The sequence below is a fragment of the Vipera berus genome (genome assembly GCF_964194415.1).
Source record: "Vipera berus genome assembly, chromosome: 6".
NCBI lineage: Eukaryota > Metazoa > Chordata > Lepidosauria > Squamata > Viperidae > Vipera > Vipera berus.
Window position 1 is genome coordinate 5,141,051 of NC_138208.1, and position 16,377 is coordinate 5,157,427.

Below are 16,377 nucleotides of genomic sequence, written 5' to 3' on the forward strand. Positions count from 1 at the left end.
GTCAAACTCAGGGGTAGGCAACCTGGGCTCTTTTGTGACTTGTAGACTTCAACTCCCAGAATTCCTGAGCCAGCCTGGCTCAGCTTGGAAACCTCTCCCTTTCCCCTCAGCGTGGCTGGCTCAGGAATTCTGGGAGTTGAAGTCCACGAGTCATAAAAGAGCCAAGGTTGCCTACCCCTGGTTTAACTGATCACCTGGAATGACTCACTTAGCGAAAAAGGTCATAAAACAGTGGTCCCCAACCTTTCCAGCTTTGCTGGAAAGAGGAAATGATTGTGTGTGAGCAGCAGGCAGTGTGTGCTTGCGCGCACAGCTCCATTTGTCTGAGTGGCAGTTTAGGGTTAGGGTGCCACTTGCACAAATGGAGCTTCACACACACTTGTGAGTGTTCCCTGCTTGTGCAAATGAAGCTCTGCACACACAAGCGGGCCCACCTGCTGCTTTCGTGGCCTAGTTCCAAATGGGCCACAGGCCTAGTACCAGGCCACGACTCGGGGACTTGCGGACCTCTGTTGTAAAATGGAGCAAAACACACTTAACAAATGTCTCACTTAACAACAGAAATATTGGGCTCAAATGTGGTCATAAGTGGAGGACAACCTGTAAGGTCTTTAATCATATATAGATGACCAACCTCTCCCTCGGTGGAAGGTTCAATGTCAGAATAGCGGGAATCACAAATAATGTCGTCGACTTTCTTCATGGGGCCAGTCGAGATGCCTGGGAACGAATTCTCACAGTCGTAGGCAAAATAACGGTAGACTTGCCAGGTTTTGCCAAAATCTGATGACCTTTCAATTAACATGGCAGAAGGACGGAAGGTCTTAAAAACAAACACAACAAGAGGAGATGGTTTTAATTTAGGTCATTTGGAGTTGCAAAATCGTTTGCCTTTCTGTCGATATGGGAAAGTTAATTTTCCTTTCTTACTCTCTTTCCTGATTTTTTATTTTTTTTAATCAATGTCCTCACACATATTTTTATTTTATTTTAGTATTTTATTTTTATCCAAGGGAATGGGGCTGATCCAAAGCCACACAGCTGGCTTTCATGTCTAAGGTAGGACTAGAATTCACAAACTTCTAGTGATTGACCCGAAGTTACCCACCCGGCTTTCATGCCTAAGGTGGGACTAGAACTCACAAACACCTAGTAATTAGCTGAAAGTCACCCAGTGATTGGCCGAAAGTCACCCAGATGGCTTTCATGCCTAATGTGGGACTAGAACTCACAATCGCCTGGTGATTGGCCTAAAGCACAGGTCTGCAACCCGCGGCTCCAGTCCTCTGCCATGTGCAGTCCAAAAAAAGAAAAAGTGGGACTAAAAAAGTTCAACCAATCAATTCAAATATGCAGGGTAGGTGCATATCTCGACTTGGCTCCACTCTTCAGTCAAACCCTGTTCTGCGCATGCGTGCATGTACGCGCATGTGTACACATTTTTTGCGGCTCCCAGTTTTCCCTTTTGTGAGGGAACCGGTTCCGAGTGGCTCTTTCACTGTTTCAGGTTGCTGACCCCTGGCCTAAAGTTACCCACCTGGCTTTGAAGCCTAAGGCGGGACTAGAACTCACAGACACCTAGTGATTGGCCCAAAGTCACCCAGATGGCTTTCATGCCTAAGGTGGGACTAGAACTCACAGAACCTAGTGATTGGCCCAAAGTCATCCAGCCAGCTTTCATGCCTAATGTGGGACTAGAACTCACAGACTCCTAGTGATTGGCTAAAGTTACCCACCTGGCTTTCAAGCCTAAGGCGGGACTAGAACTCACAGACACCTAGTGATTGGCCCAAAGCCACCCAGATGGCTTTCATGCCTAAAGAGGGATTAGAACACACCCGGTTGTAAAGTGTAAAAAAAAGTTATGTTCCTGAATCTTCCTATAAGTCATGCTTCAACGATTGCAATTAGTAGTATGTTTTTTTTTTGAGTGACAATCCTAAAAGGATGAAACCTTTTGCACATCTTTCCAACAAAAGTGTATTTTAAATCCTAGGGTACATCTGTCCTGCCAGGACATCTGTTAAAGAGGAAAACAACATTTTGTATACAGATGTTTTCTTCTCCGCCCCCAAAGATTATTTCCATTGCCAAAAGGAAGGAATTTAAAAGTCAACATATCTTCTTGTCTGAAATAACTGCCTTGTGGAAGTTTGGCAAACAGGGACCCCAGCGTTAGCAATTAATGCCGAGCAAATGTGATGGCCTTCAAAAGCCCACACAATTCTCACCTCTGCAGCAACAAAAAGTCAGGGATCACAACTTCCCAAAACAACCCAGCTGCAGGAAAAGAGAGATGCAAAAGGAACACTCCATCTTTCTCAATTTTGCAAGTGTTTGGAGATTCGTTCAAAGCAGTTCTTATCTAAAAATGCAGAACAGGCCAATTAAATTGCACCATAAAACTCCGGAATTTGTTGTCTGCCTTCCCTCTTGAATTCCAGGATTAATCGTTTTTAAAATCCTTTAATGCCTCTTATCTTACATGCGAAAATGCCAATTAAGCCTCTGACTGGCATCTAGGGCCAGGATATAGGACTGTTCTTTACAATTGGAGGGAAATGTTACGGATTTTTTTTACCTTGAAGGTCATAATGAGATGGGTAAAATGGAATTCCGCCTCTAGATCCAACTGGACAGTCACATTTTCTACTCCTACAGGGGGGAAAGAGGAGGTTTCATTGTAAACAAGAACATTTGTTAAAAGTCGAATTCCATCTCTTGAATTCCCCAGAGGGAAACAAACAGGGCTTTGAACCAAATCCTTCCTTCCTTCCTTCCTTCCTTCCTTCCTTCCTTCCTTCCTTCCTTCCTTCCTTCCTTCCTTCCTTTCCTTCCTTCCTTCCTTCCTTCCTTTTCTTTCTTTTTCTGTCTTTCTTTTCTTTCTTTTTCTTTCCTTTAATTCTTTCTCTCTTTAATCCCTCCCTTCCTCTTTCCCATCTCCTTCCTTCCTTTCTTCTTTCTCTTTTTAAACCCTCCCTCTTTCCCATCCCCTTCCTTTCATTCCTTCCTTCCTTCCTTCCCTTTTCTCTCTTTAATCCCTCCCTTCCTTTTCCCTATCTCCTTCATTCCTTCCTTTCTCTCTCTCTCTCTCTCTTTCTCTTCTTAAATCTCTTCTTTCCTTCCCTCTTTCGCACAACAAAGATTATTTCCCAGCAGAAGCAAAATATATTTGTAGTGATGTCTGACTTGTTGGTAGGCCTCCGTATGCTTTAAAAAAAGAGAAAAAGCGTGCCATTCTTATGCATGTGTGTCTCATAACACATGGCCAGATAGTTCCATACACACACACACACAAACACAGAGAGAGAGAGAAAGAGAGAGAGAGAGAGAGAGAGAGAGTCTTCACAGGACTATTTCCAAGATCTTCACATCACATCCCGCTGCGGCCTACCGTTTTCTGATTGCCACCACAGCTTCAGGCGATTGGGCGCAAAAGTGGTCACCACGTTTTCAATACGATGGCTGTCCGGATTCAAGGTCCCGTGGAACGGATCACGCGAATCGCACGTAAAACATTTCTTGTCCTCCTGAAATAAGCAAGGCAAAAATCAATTGGGCAGCAGTGGTGATTTCTGGTGCCGAAACTTCGTTAAATTCTCACTTCACACTGGAGCCATTCAAGTCCAGTCTAATGTCCAACATACTGGGGTCCCAATGATGGACAGCTGATCTAACTTGCTTCTTAGAGTCTAGACCAGGGGTAGGCAACCTTGGCTCTTTTATGACTCGTGGACTTCAACTCCCAGAATTCCTGAGCCAGCATGGAAGAACTTTGGCCCCTTCATGACTTGTGGACTTCAACTCCCAGAACTCCTGAGCCAGCATGGGGAAACTATGGCCCCTTCATGGCTTGTGGACTTCAACTCCCAGAATTCCTGAGCCAGCATTGTTCAGCTTGGAAACCTCTCCCTTTCCCCTCAGCGTGGCTGGCTCAGGAATTCTGGGAGTTGAAGTCCACGAGTCATAAAAGAGCCAAGGTTGCCTACCCCTGACTCTAGACACAATACAGCCATCCAGGAGAAGTTTTCACACTCCTTCTCCTCAGCCTTGAACTGTGTAGCCCTTGGTGCTCTCTGAGCTGGGTTGCTTGCTTGCAAACGTTACATGACCCAACTAGGGAACATCATCAGTGCTGAGTGAGTGTGGGGTTTACTCTCTGTTTATGTAGCTTGCCCCGCTGTTGGTGGCAGTGTGGCTTTGCAGTTCCTTGATTCAGCTATTGTTTTCTGCTTGATTGTTTGTCTGGTGTCAATCCCTGCTTATCTGGATGTTTATTCCAGGTGCAAATCCCACCTAGAATAACACCAAACAAACAAGCAAGCAGAAAACAATGCCTCAATCTAGGAACTATCAAGGAGCAAAACCACAGTCCCATCAATATACCCAGGTCAAAGTTTTCCAAATAAGCAAGAAGCAAACCTCATACCCACCAGCACTTATGATATTCCTTAGTCAGGTAATGAAACCTCCGTAAGCAAACAACCAAAATCAGAGGACACACAGGGCTCCACATGAGCATTCAATCCCCTAAGGGTCTTCTAGCCAAAGTTAAATACGATTTTTCATGTAAACCCGCCTCATCTTATGTTGTGTACAGCGCTACACAGTTTCCTGAAAGTGAGCAAGTGTTCTATCCTGCTTTGTACACTGAGATAACACCCGTTTGCACCAAAATATAGGAGAACACATAGACAGGTACTCCTCAGCTCACGACCACAATTGAGCCCCAAATTTATGTTGCTAAGTGAGACATTCGTTAAATGAATTTTGCCCCATTTATGACCTTCCATGCCCCAGTTGTTAAGCAGCTATTAAGTTAGTGAATCTGGCCTCCCCCATTGGACTTTGCTGGTCAGAACGTCACAAAAGGGGATCACGTGACCCCGGGACGCTGCGACCGTCATAAATATGAGTCAATTGCCAAGCGGCTGAATTTTGATCATGTGACCACGGGGGATGCTGCAATGGTTCTAAGTGAGAAAAATGATCATGTCACTTTTTTCAGCAATATTGTAGCATAATAATAGAATAGAATAGAATAGAATAGAATAGAATAGAATAGAATAGAATAGAATAGAATAGAATAGAATAGAATAGAATAGAATAGAATAGAATAGAATAGAATAGAATAGAATAGAATAGAATAGAATGGAATGGAATGGAATGGAATGGAATGGAATGGAATGGAATGGAATGGAATGGAATGGAATGGAATGGAATGGAATGGAATAATAGAATAGAATGGAATGGAATGGAATGGAATGGAATGGAATGATAGAATAGAATAGAACGGAACGGAACGGAACGGAACAGAACAGAACAGAACAGAACAGAACAGAACAGAACAGAACAGAATAGAATATATGGAATGGAATGGAATGGGAGCTGGAAGGGACCTTGGAGGTCTTCTTGTCCAGCCCCCTGCTCAAGCAGGAGAACCTATACTAAATGAACTGTTGCAAGTCGAGGACTCCCTGCACTTAGCTACTGCATCATATTTCAGTTAGGAAAACTGCAGATCTCAGCACTAACAGGGATGTGATCCTTTTCCAGGAAACAGCTCTCAAAATTAAGTCACCGCCACACAAGGACGTTAATTCAAGCTCCTGGATGCTGACATATTTCCTGGTGCGTTTTTAATGCAACTCTCGTTAATTGCTCCACGTTTCCTACATTTTGCTTGGACATTTGGGTCCAGGATGCAAAGGCCACGATCTTCTCCTAAGCCTGCAAAGTTAAAAACAACTATGATGCCTCCCCTTCCCTTTCCTCACCACTCTCCATGTGCTAAATTTAAGATTGCAAACACCAGACAGCTATCTAGCCTCTTTTAATTCTGCAGAACAGCTCAATCCCGAGGAGAAGGCGACGTTATTATCTTTGCTGGCACAAAGACTTTGATGCTTTTCGTTCCAACCACTTTCCAACAACCGAAGACTTCCATTTTTGGAAATTGGGCGTCTTTATTTGCCTCCATCAGTCATGTTGTCGGACCTGCTGGCAATTTTTCTATCCCTCCAACCACCTAAAAGCTTCCTGAGCCGTTTGGAACGCCCGATTTTCTCCAGAAATATTTATGAATCCCTCTCACTTTTTAAGATAAACATTTCTACCTTTGGATTTAAACAAGGGGTGACAGGGCACCTTCTGAGTTGAAAAATGGGGAAACAGCTACAGTCGTGGCATTATATAACATCACACGCCAATTGCACCAGAAACATCGAAGGGAAAAACACTGGGTTACTTCTGAAAGGGAGCAGAGAAGTTCCTGGTTCAGATCAATTTGTAGAAATCAATCTGGACAAATTTCTGAGTGAAGAGACAGGCAACTCAAGACTGTTCATATTTCCAGCAATGGATGGAAACTAATCAAGGAAAGAAGGTAAAGGTAAAGGTTCCCCCGCACATGCGTGCTAGTCGTTTCCGACTCTAGGGGCCGGTGCTCATCTCTGTTTCAAAGCCGAAGAGCCAGCGCTTGTCCGAGGACGTCTCCGTGGTCATGTGGCCGGCATGACTAGACGCCAAAGGCGCACGGAACGCTGTTACCTTCCCACCGTAGTGGTCCCTATTTTTCTACTTGCATTTTTACGCACTTTCGAACTGCTAGGTTGGCAGAAGCTGGGATGAGTAACAGGCGCTCACTCTGCTACGTGGCACTCGGGATTCGACCCACCAAACTGCCGACCTTCTGATCGACAAGCTCAGTGTCCTAACCCACTGAGCCACCGCGTCCCTTTGCAAGGAAAGAAGCAACCTGGAATTAAGGAGAAGCTTCCTGACAATGAGAACCATTAACCAGTGGAACGGCGTGCCACCAGAAGTTGTAGGTGCTCCAATACTGGAGGTATTTAAGAAGAGAAGAGGACAGCCACTTGTCTGAAATGGTATACCTGTAGGGTTCTCCTGCTACAGCAGGGGGCTGGACTAGAAGACCTCCAAGGTCCCTTCCAGCTTTATTCTGATTGATTGAATTTCAGTGGAGATTTTTAAGAAGAGACTGGACAGCCACTTCTCTGAAACGGTATAGGTCAGTGGTGGCCAACCTATGGCACGCGTGCCAGAGGGGGCACTAGGAGCCCTCTCTGTGGGCACACATGCCTCGCTCTTTGGGTACATTTTTGTAGGAAAAAGCCATTTCTCAAGCCCCTTCCTAGCCAAAACAAACCTCCGGAGTGAGTGCGCTGTTTTCAGCTTTGAGTTATATCAAATCTGACACCAGAAACAGACTAACAGATGACCTGAGTGCTGCATGTGTTGCTCTCAAACTTACAAAGTATAAGCCAAGGTTAGACAAATTATCAGCAAGCATACAACAGCAAAAATCACATGAATTGTTCAAAGGCATGCCAAATGCAAACTTTTACCTTTCGGTAAAAAGTTGTTTGTATCATCGAAAGCTTTGTTATTTGTGTTGTTCTTTTAAGACACAAGATGTTAATGTATGAGTTGTTTTTTCCTAAACTAAAACCTCAGAATTCAGATTCAATTTCCGTGTTGGCCCTTTGCGATAAATATGTGGGTTTTGGGTTGCAGTTTGGGCACTCGGTCTCTAAAAGGTTTGCCATCACTGGTATAGGTCTCCTGTTTGAGCAGGGGGTTGGACTAGAAGACCTCCACGGTCCGTTTCAATTCTGTTATTCTGTTGCTCAGAGATAAGCTACAGGACTTGTATGTACAGTATGTCCAGTAGGACAACCAACATGCAGTGTTGCATTGTTACAGCAGTTAGATTTCCACTTCAAATTTCAGCAGTGGGATGGCCTCTTTTTAAAATGTCGAAAGCATGACAGCACAGGCAGAGCCCAAATACCAACCAAGAGTCTCGAAAACCAAATGGCGCTCATGAATGGACCAGCTAGATGACATCAACCCTTGTTATCTAAAAAGTTTCTCCAAAGAGCTGGAAGGAGGGAATTAGCTACCAGAGAGCAGCTTTGAACGAATACAGCATTCTGCTCTGTTCCGTACGAACTTATCGTAGATCAAGTGCAGAAGCAAATTATTTCTAAACTAAAACCCGAACACTGCTACATTAGAATTCTCCTGCGGAATTTCCCAGCAGGCTAAATCTTTTTTTTTTTTTAAGTAAAGAACTTCCAAATCATTCGCCTTCAAATAATTGATACACCCATTGGTAAACAAAAAAAAAAAACAAAAAACGGAGCAGCCTTTTTTAAATAACATGCTTATAGAAGCTTCAAAGCAGGACTGAGAAAGACGTCCAGAATTGTTGTTCATCGACAGCTGGAACCGATACACAGCTGGACCGATACGTTGCCAAATTAACAACACTGTTTTCTGGCTCACTCCTTAAAAGCGCGCAAGCCGGAATCTTTTTAGAAGCTCCACTGGGCAAATATGCATGTCAGGAATTGAAGCCCTGGAATCTTCTTTGGGACTTTGGGTGCAATCCCAAAACATCTGGAGGCAACCTGAACCCCATCGGCACTGACAAAGTAACCCATCAGTCAATTGCAAAAGGCAGCTTGGAACAGCTTCCATCTTGCAAAGTCGCCTGTAACACCATCAAACATCCACATCTGCTTATCTCAGAGCTCGATGGGTGGATAAAAGTGCCAAATCCAGTCTGAACATCTGGTTGACTGTGCAACAAATAATCAAGACAAACTTTCCATCTGTCAGCTACAAGAAGCCGCACTGCATGGATCAGGGTATATACTCTACATGGATAAAGAATAGAATAGGATGGGATGGGATGGGATGGGATGGGGTGGGGTGGGATAGAATTTAGAGTATAACAGAACAGAATAACAGAGTTGGGGGAAAAATTTTTTAATTCCATTTATATCCCGCCCTTCTCCGAAGACTCAGGGCGGCTTACAAGCTTAGCAGTAGCCTTCATTCTATGTATATGCCTGCTTATTAGGGCTTTCACACACCCCCAAGCGGCATTATTACAAAGTCAGCTTAATTGCCCCCAACAATCTGGGTCCTCATTTTACCTACCTGGGAAGGATGGAAGGCTGAGTCAACCTTGAGCCTGGTGGGACTCGAACCTGCACTAATTGCAGGCAGCTGGTGTTACTTAAGGAGGCATCAGCCCACTGCTCCACCAAGGCTCTATAATGATCTTGGAGGTCATCTAGTCCAACCCCCTGCTCGGGCAGGAAACCCTATACCATTTCATACAAATGGCTGTCCAGTCTCTTCTTAAAAACTTCCAGTGTTGGAGCATCCACAGCTTCTGGAGGCAGGTAGTTCCACTGGTTAATTGTCCTCACTGTCAGGACGTTTCTCCTCAGTTCTAGGTTGCTTCTCTTCCTGCAGCTGTTCGTTATATCTTTTAGCCTCCAGTCCCCGGAGGCGTTATAAAACATGATAGGTTTTTGGGAAGAATTGTGAAAGAAACCTAACACCAACTGCCAAAGAACTGGCAGTTGTGATTTCACATGATTGTAATGATAATAATGAACCAAGCATGAGGAAAGTGTTTCTCTCTCTTTCTCTCTCTCTTTCTCTCTCTCTCTCTCTCTCTCTCTCTCTTTCTTTCTCTCACTTTGTATGTCTCTCTGTTTTTTTTCTCTCTCTCTCTCTTATTCTCTCTCTTTCACTTTCTATCTGTTTTTTGTCTTTCTGTCTTTCTTATTCTCTGTGTTTCTCTGTCTCTCTCTCTTTCTCTGTTTTTTCTTTCTTTCTCTCCCTCTCTCTTTCTTATTCTCTCTGTCTCTGTCCGTGTCTCTCTCTCTTTCTCTCATTTTCTATCTCTCTTTCTCTCTCTGTTTTTTCTCGTTCTTTCTGTCTCTGTCTCTTTCTTATTCTCTCTGTGTCTTTCTGTCTCTCTCTCTCTGTGTCTCTCTCTCTGTCTCTTTTTCTCTCACTTTCTCTCTGTCTGTTTTTTTCTCTTTCTTTCTCTGTCTGTCTTTCTTTCTTATTCTCTCTCTCTCTGTGTGTGTGTGTCTCTCTCTCTCTCTGTCTCTCTCTGAAAGAACGACCTCTTAAATCAAATCTGGTCCCTTTCCCAGAGACGATCTGGGTTGCGATGGAACTCACAGCAGGCAGAAATCAAGAGTTCTTTCTGGTATCAAAGCCAGGACTAAATAAAATAAAATAAAATAAAAATCCCAGAAGACTTTAGTTCATCGCATTCAGGAAGTTAAAAAAAAAAGCAGCAGCAAATAAGGGTAGGAAACAGTGGGACATGGGCAACTGCACAAACAAATCTGTGTCTGAAGGATGGAGTCTGTTTCCTCTCAACCTCTGGACACCAGCAGATGTTTCTGCTTATCGGAGGGGGGTGGGGGTTGCTTAGTCAGCTCGGGGAACAAAGAAAAGGAGGAGAAGGCAACACACAAGTAGCCCTTGACTTAACACAGTACAGCCCCAAATTTCTGTCCCTCAGTGAGTTTACAAGTGCTTGGCCTACTATTGGAGTATGTTTGAAGCACCTCTCTGGAACAATGAAAATAGCTGATTTGACCCAACTTGCTTTAAGAACCTTAAAAAGGAATATTCAGAGAATGGCAAGTTGCGAGGTGTCTCTTTCAGATCATTTGCACCCTTTGATACCGTTCCTTATTATTTTCCACCTAGTTCAGGGGTAGGCAACCTTGGCTCTTTTATGACTCGTCCGTGGACTTCAACTCCCAGAATTCCTGAGCCAACATGGGGGAACTATGGCCCCTTCATGACTGGTGGACTTCAACTCCCAGAATTCCTGAGCCACCATGGCTCAGCTTGGAAACCTCTCCCTTTTCCCCCAGCGTGGCTGGCTCAGGAATTCTGGGAGTTGAAGTCCACGAGTCATAAAAGAGCCAAGGTTCCCACATCAGGAGTCTTCAAACTTGACAACTTTAAGACCCGTGGACTTCAACTCCCAGAATTCCTGAGCCAGCCACGCTGAGGGAAAAGGGAGAGGTTTTCAAGCTGAGCCATGCTGGCTGAGGAATTCTGGGAGTTGAAGTCCACGAGTCATAAAAGGGCCAAGATTGCCTACCCCTGGCCTAGGCCACTTTATGACTTGTGGACTTCAAGTCCCAGAATTCCTGAGCCAGCCACGCGGAGGGGAAAGGGAGAGGTTTCCAAGATGAGCCATGCTGGCTCAGGAATTCTGGGAGTTGAAGTCCATGAGTCATAAAAGAGCCAAGGTTGCCTACCCCTGCCCTAGGCCGCTTTATGACTTGTGGACTTCAACTCCCAGAATTCCTGAGCCAGCCACGCTGAGGGAAAAGGGAGAGGTTTTCAAGCTGAGCCATGCTGGCTGAGGAATTCTGGGAGTTGAAGTCCACGAGTCATAAAAGAGCCAAAGTTGCCCAGCCCTGCCCTAGCTGAACAAAAGCATCACTTGAAATACAGACTCATAAAATTGGCTGAAGCGGGACAGTTGCGAGGTGGCTTTTGCCCCGTTTTGCGACCTTTCTTGCCCCAGTTGTTAAGTGACTCAGGGTGCAGTTCTTAAGTTAGTCAATCAGTTATTAAGCAAAGCTGGCTTCCCCATTGTCAGAAGGTCACCAAAGGGGATTACGTGACCCTGTCACAAATAGGAGTCAGTTGCCAAGCGTCTGGGATTTTGATCACGTGACCATGGGGATGCGGCAATGGTTGCAAGTGTGGAAAAACGATCGTAAGTCACTTTTTTTTCAATGGCCACTAAACGAACGGTTGTAAGCTGAGGAGTACCTATATTTCCCAGCAGACGTTCCTCTCCAGCAGCCTCTTTCAGTTCAAACTCACCTGGAGGTGGCTCACGATGCAGAATGGCTCAGGTCTGTGAAGGCCACAGGTGGAGGTGACGGTCAGGTTGTTGGCTCGGCCAATCAGCAAGTCTCCTGTAGCCGGATAGCAGCTGCCCTCCGCGCATCCATAGCTGTATTCTGGTGCTTGACCCGCTACAATGGCCCAGAGGCCTAAAACAAAGAATGTCAAAAGAAGAAGTGTTAATACCGCTTTACAAGGCCTTGGTAAGGCCCCACTGGGAATACGGCATCCAGTTTTGGTCACCACGATGTAAAAAAGATGTCGAGTTTCTAGAAAGAGAGCAGAGAAGAGTGACAAAGAGAATCAGGGGACTGGAGGCTAAAACATACAAGGAACGGTTGCTGGAATTGGGTAGGTCTAATTTAATGAAGGATGAGGGGGGACATGATAGCACTGTTCCAATATCTCAGGGGCTGCCCCAAAGAAGAGGGAGTCAAGCTCTTCTCCAAAGCCCCTGAAGGCAAGACAAGAAGCAACGGATGGAAACTCATCAAGGAGAGAAGCAACCTGGAACTCAGGAGAAACATCCTGACAGTGAGGACAATTAACCAGAGGAACTACCTGCCTTCAGAAGCGGTGAATGCTCCAACACTGGTAGTTTTCAAGAAGAGACTGGACAGCCATTTGTCTGAAATGGTATAGGGTTTCCTGCCTGTTCAGGGGGTTGGACTAGATGACCTCCAAGGTCCCTTCCAACTACTACTACTACTACTTCTTCATCATCATCATCATTATGTTGTTGTTGCTGTTGTTGTTGTTGTTGTTGTTGTTGTTGTTGTTGTTGTTGTTGTTATTATTATTATTATTATTATTATTATTATTATTATTACTATTATTATTATAGGTCCCCAACCTTTTGGGCACCAGGGATCGGTTCCGTGGAGAGAGTTTTTTCTGCAGAGAGTTTTTTCTGCAGACCGGAGGGGGGACGTGGTTTTGTGTACTGCCTGCATCCCACGGATGGGGCTTTGCTTGTTTGTGCAGAACAGTTGCTGGCATGCCACGGACCAGTACCGGTCCATGGACTGGGGGTTGGGGACCCTTGGTTTAGATGTAATCCTACGGTAAAATCAAATTCTTCTAAATTCTATAGTCTAGGGCGCTGTTGGTTTGGTCTTGTAATTAAGGCACCAGGCTAGAAAGTCGAAGACTATGAGTTCTAGTTCTGCCATATCTATGAAAGCCACCTGGGTGATCTTGGATCAGTCACAAGGTGAGTTCAAGTCCTGCCTTAGCCATGAAAGCCGGCTGGGTGACTTTGGGCCAATCACCAGGAGACGGTGAGTTCTAGTCCCACCTTAGCCATGAAAGTCAGCAGGCTGACTGTGTCAGTCACTCTCTCTAAGCCCAAGCCACCTCACAGTGTTATTATTGCGGAGAAAATAGAAGGAAGGTGGTGTGCTGGATAAGTTGGTCACCTTTGAGCTATTTGTAAAAAATAATAAAAGCAGGATCCAAATCAAATAACATACTAATAAAAATACTAAAATAAAATAAAAGAAAGAAAGAAAGAAAAAAAAAGAAAGAAAAAACGGGGTGGGAGAGAAAGACACCTTGCTAAGAGGCAGTCACCCCAATAATTTCAGGGTTCACCTACCCAGCCAGCTGGAGACCTCCACCAACCCCCCCCCCTTGCAAGGAAGGCCACCCAGCCCAGCTCAGACAGGCGATGGAGGCACCAGACCAGCTCGTGGAAATTTGCGTGCCTTTGTCCATTTTGGAGCAAGCGCAGAAATCCGGCCGACCGGCCCAGCCTCCTCCTCCTCCTCCTCCTTTGCGCTCCTCGCCTCTGGATTCAGCGCAGCCCCTTCCCCCACCCCCCCACCCCGGTCTCTCGCCTGCGCCGCGTGGGAAGCAGCCGCGCAAGAAAAAAAAAGAACAAGGAGTTTTTCGAGGCTGGAAAGCGAGGTTAAATCCAGCTTCGTAAAAGCGGAGCGGGTTCGTTTTTGAAGTCACCGGGGGCTGAAAGCGAAGCGTCTCTCCGAATCGAATTGGAATCGGTTTGCTTTTTCCCCCCGCCGGGGCGAAGCGCAAAGGACTTCTCGTAGCGCCGATTCGGGCCAAAATCCTATATAAAGGCCAAGGGAACTCGTGTCTTGCCAAAATCCTATATAGAAGCCAAGGGAACTCGTGTCTTGCCAAAATCCTATATAGAGGCCAAGGGAACTCGTGTCTTGCCAAAATCCTATATAGAGGCCAAGGGAACTCGTGTCTTGCCAAAATCCTATATAGAGGCCAAGGGAACTCGTGTCTTGCCAAAATCCTATATAGAGGCCAAGGGAACTCGTGTCTTGCCAAAATCCTATATAGAGGCCAAGGGAACTCGTGTCTTGCCTACCCAAGATCTATAAATCCACGATAAACTCAGCCTGATTTTTTTTTTAAACGGTTCGGATCTGTTTCGACGCCCGCACCTCAAAATTCAGAAGCGGCTCCTTTCTGATGAAAAACGCCCGTAGCATCACTTCTCAAGCACTAAAATACTATTTCTTCACCCCACAGGACAGCAAAAATGCACAGCCGCAACTCAGCATGCATTGATTGATTGATTGATTGATTAGCCCTTGGGCCATATCAAAGTGCAAAGTTCCAGAAACAAATTATTACTAAAATTTGGTAAAAAGCCAATTAAAATGGAATGAGATAAAATACAATTTAAAATGAAATGAAACTCAGCACGCACAAAATCGGGGATATCTCGTGGGCAAAGTGCAAAGGATTTACAACCTCAGTTTTCAATCATTTGCAATCCGATCCTGCAGTCAACTCAGTTCCCTTAAAATGGCCTGTCGCGCAAAGGATCGCGACATGCCGTTGACAGATCTGCAACCTCAGATCTGGAGACTGGATTACTATTTTAAAAATCGCTTACAAACCCGGCCGAGCGGGGCTCAAGCAGCCCAGAACGTAAAGCTGTCAGACCTAAACTGCAAAACTCCGAACGACCACCAGGTGGCGCCATATAACAACTACTTGCTGCCATCTAGCGGCCGTTCAGATGTTCGCAGGCCCAGATCTGAGAATCACCCAACAAAAAAAAAAAACCTGAAGACATTTGAATGTGGAGATCGGGTGTGCCAGATCCCCTCGGATCTTTTTCTGCCTCCGACGGCCTCTTGCTACATTGCCCGGGGTCATTCGGAGTGATGGCGTTGCGAAACGTTTGCAGTTTCGCAACCGACCCTTCGGAAGCAACTTTATATTAGGCCCGATAGATTTTTTTTTCTTCTCCCACCTAGAAATTCGTCTCGGATTCGTCTTGCTTGCGGATCCCCGTTTCGACGCCCGATTGCGCAATAACCACCCAAATCCCAAACTTTGCATTGAATGAAACTGTCATGATTTAACAAGCTAGGAATGGATCCAAGGCTCCTCTTCGACCCCAAAGGCATTTTACGATTTCCAGAAAGGTCCCAATCCGAGGTTCGGAAGGGATCGTGGGGGGGGGGTCTGCGCCCCAAAGAGCTTGCGAATCTCCATACAAGGGCAGAGAAAACATCTGCACGGATCCAGTTCAGCATCGCTGGCTCAAGTCCCACTGAGCCCGTTCCCCAAATTCCTGCTCTCGCTTTGCAGCCCCCTCCTGACCATCCGCCCCTGTTAAAATCCTTTCCCCAAACTCTCCAAAAGTTTTGAGCCAGCAAAAGAGAGAGAGAGAGAGAGGGAAAGAGAGAGGGAGAGAAAGGGAGGGAGGGAGAAAAAGAGAGACGGAGAGAAAAAGAAAGAAAGAAAGAGAGAGAGAGAGAGAGAGAGAGAGAGAGAGAGAGAGAGAGAGAGAGAAAGAAAGAAAGAAAAAGAAAGAAAGAAAGAAAGAAAGAAAGAAAGAAAGAAAGAAAGAAAGAAAGAAAGAAAGAAAGAAAGAAAGAAAGAGGAAGAGAGGGGAAGAGAGGGGAAGAGAGAAAGAGACAGAAAGGGAGGGAGGGAGAAAAAAGAGAGAAAGAGGGAGAGAAAGGGAGGGAGGGAGAAAGAAAGAAAGTGGGGAAGAGAGAAAGAGAGAAAGGAAGAGACAGAAAGGGAGGGAGGGAGAAAAAAGAGAGAAAGAAAGAGGGAGAGAAAAAGAAAGAAAGAAAGAAAGAAAGAAAGAAAGAAAGAAAGAAAGAAAGAAAGAAAGAAAGAAAGAAAGAAAGAAAGATCCCATGATTCCCAAATTCTTTTCAAGCCAGGACATTTTTTTTAAAAAAAAAAACCGGGAATCGCCCACCACCGGTCCCCTAAAAAAAAACAACGAGGCAGGAAATCACTTTTTTTCCCCCAAAGGTGCTTAATTACCTAGGAAACAGCAGAGAGACACCTGGAAAACTCCCATCTCGTGGCTTCGCCGGGACAGGGAGGGAGAGAAGGAGGGAGGGGGGAAAAAACCAAAAAAAAAGGCGCCCCCGAAGCTCCGCTTTGCTGGTTTTAGGCAGAGGGGAAGAGAGGAGGGTCGTCGCGCCCCCTTTTCTTCTTGCCACGACCCCGGAGGAACGCGCAGCGCCTTTTGAGCCGCCCGCCAGAGCCGACCTCGCTCCGCTTCTCGCGGCCGCCCCTCCCCTCGCGGCCGGGGGGGGGGGAGGCTGATGGGTGAGTGGGTGGGGGGAGAGGCTGTACCACGCAAGCGCTAAGGCTGGGCAGGGGGGAGTGGAGCGAGGCCCCTGCCATGCGGAGAGGGGGGAGAATGGG

At 45.7% G+C, this 16,377-nt stretch overlaps 1 protein-coding gene across 1 annotated transcript in view; it reads right to left on the bottom strand.

Moving 5' to 3' along the window:
- The window catches only part of LAMB1 (laminin subunit beta 1), a 70,919-nt gene extending 54,776 nt beyond the window's left edge, over positions 1 to 16,143 (bottom strand). Inside the window, exons 1-5 of the mRNA XM_081330714.1 lie at positions 15,988 to 16,143; positions 11,695 to 11,867; positions 3,395 to 3,530; positions 2,582 to 2,655; positions 635 to 823 (exon numbers count right to left, since the gene is read on the bottom strand). Coding sequence (XP_081186840.1) covers positions 635 to 823; positions 2,582 to 2,655; positions 3,395 to 3,530; positions 11,695 to 11,867; positions 15,988 to 16,024 — 609 coding nt within the window. The 5' untranslated portion in view covers positions 16,025 to 16,143. The remainder of the gene's footprint in view (positions 1 to 634; positions 824 to 2,581; positions 2,656 to 3,394; positions 3,531 to 11,694; positions 11,868 to 15,987) is intronic.
- Positions 16,144 to 16,377: the final 234 nt, after the last annotated feature.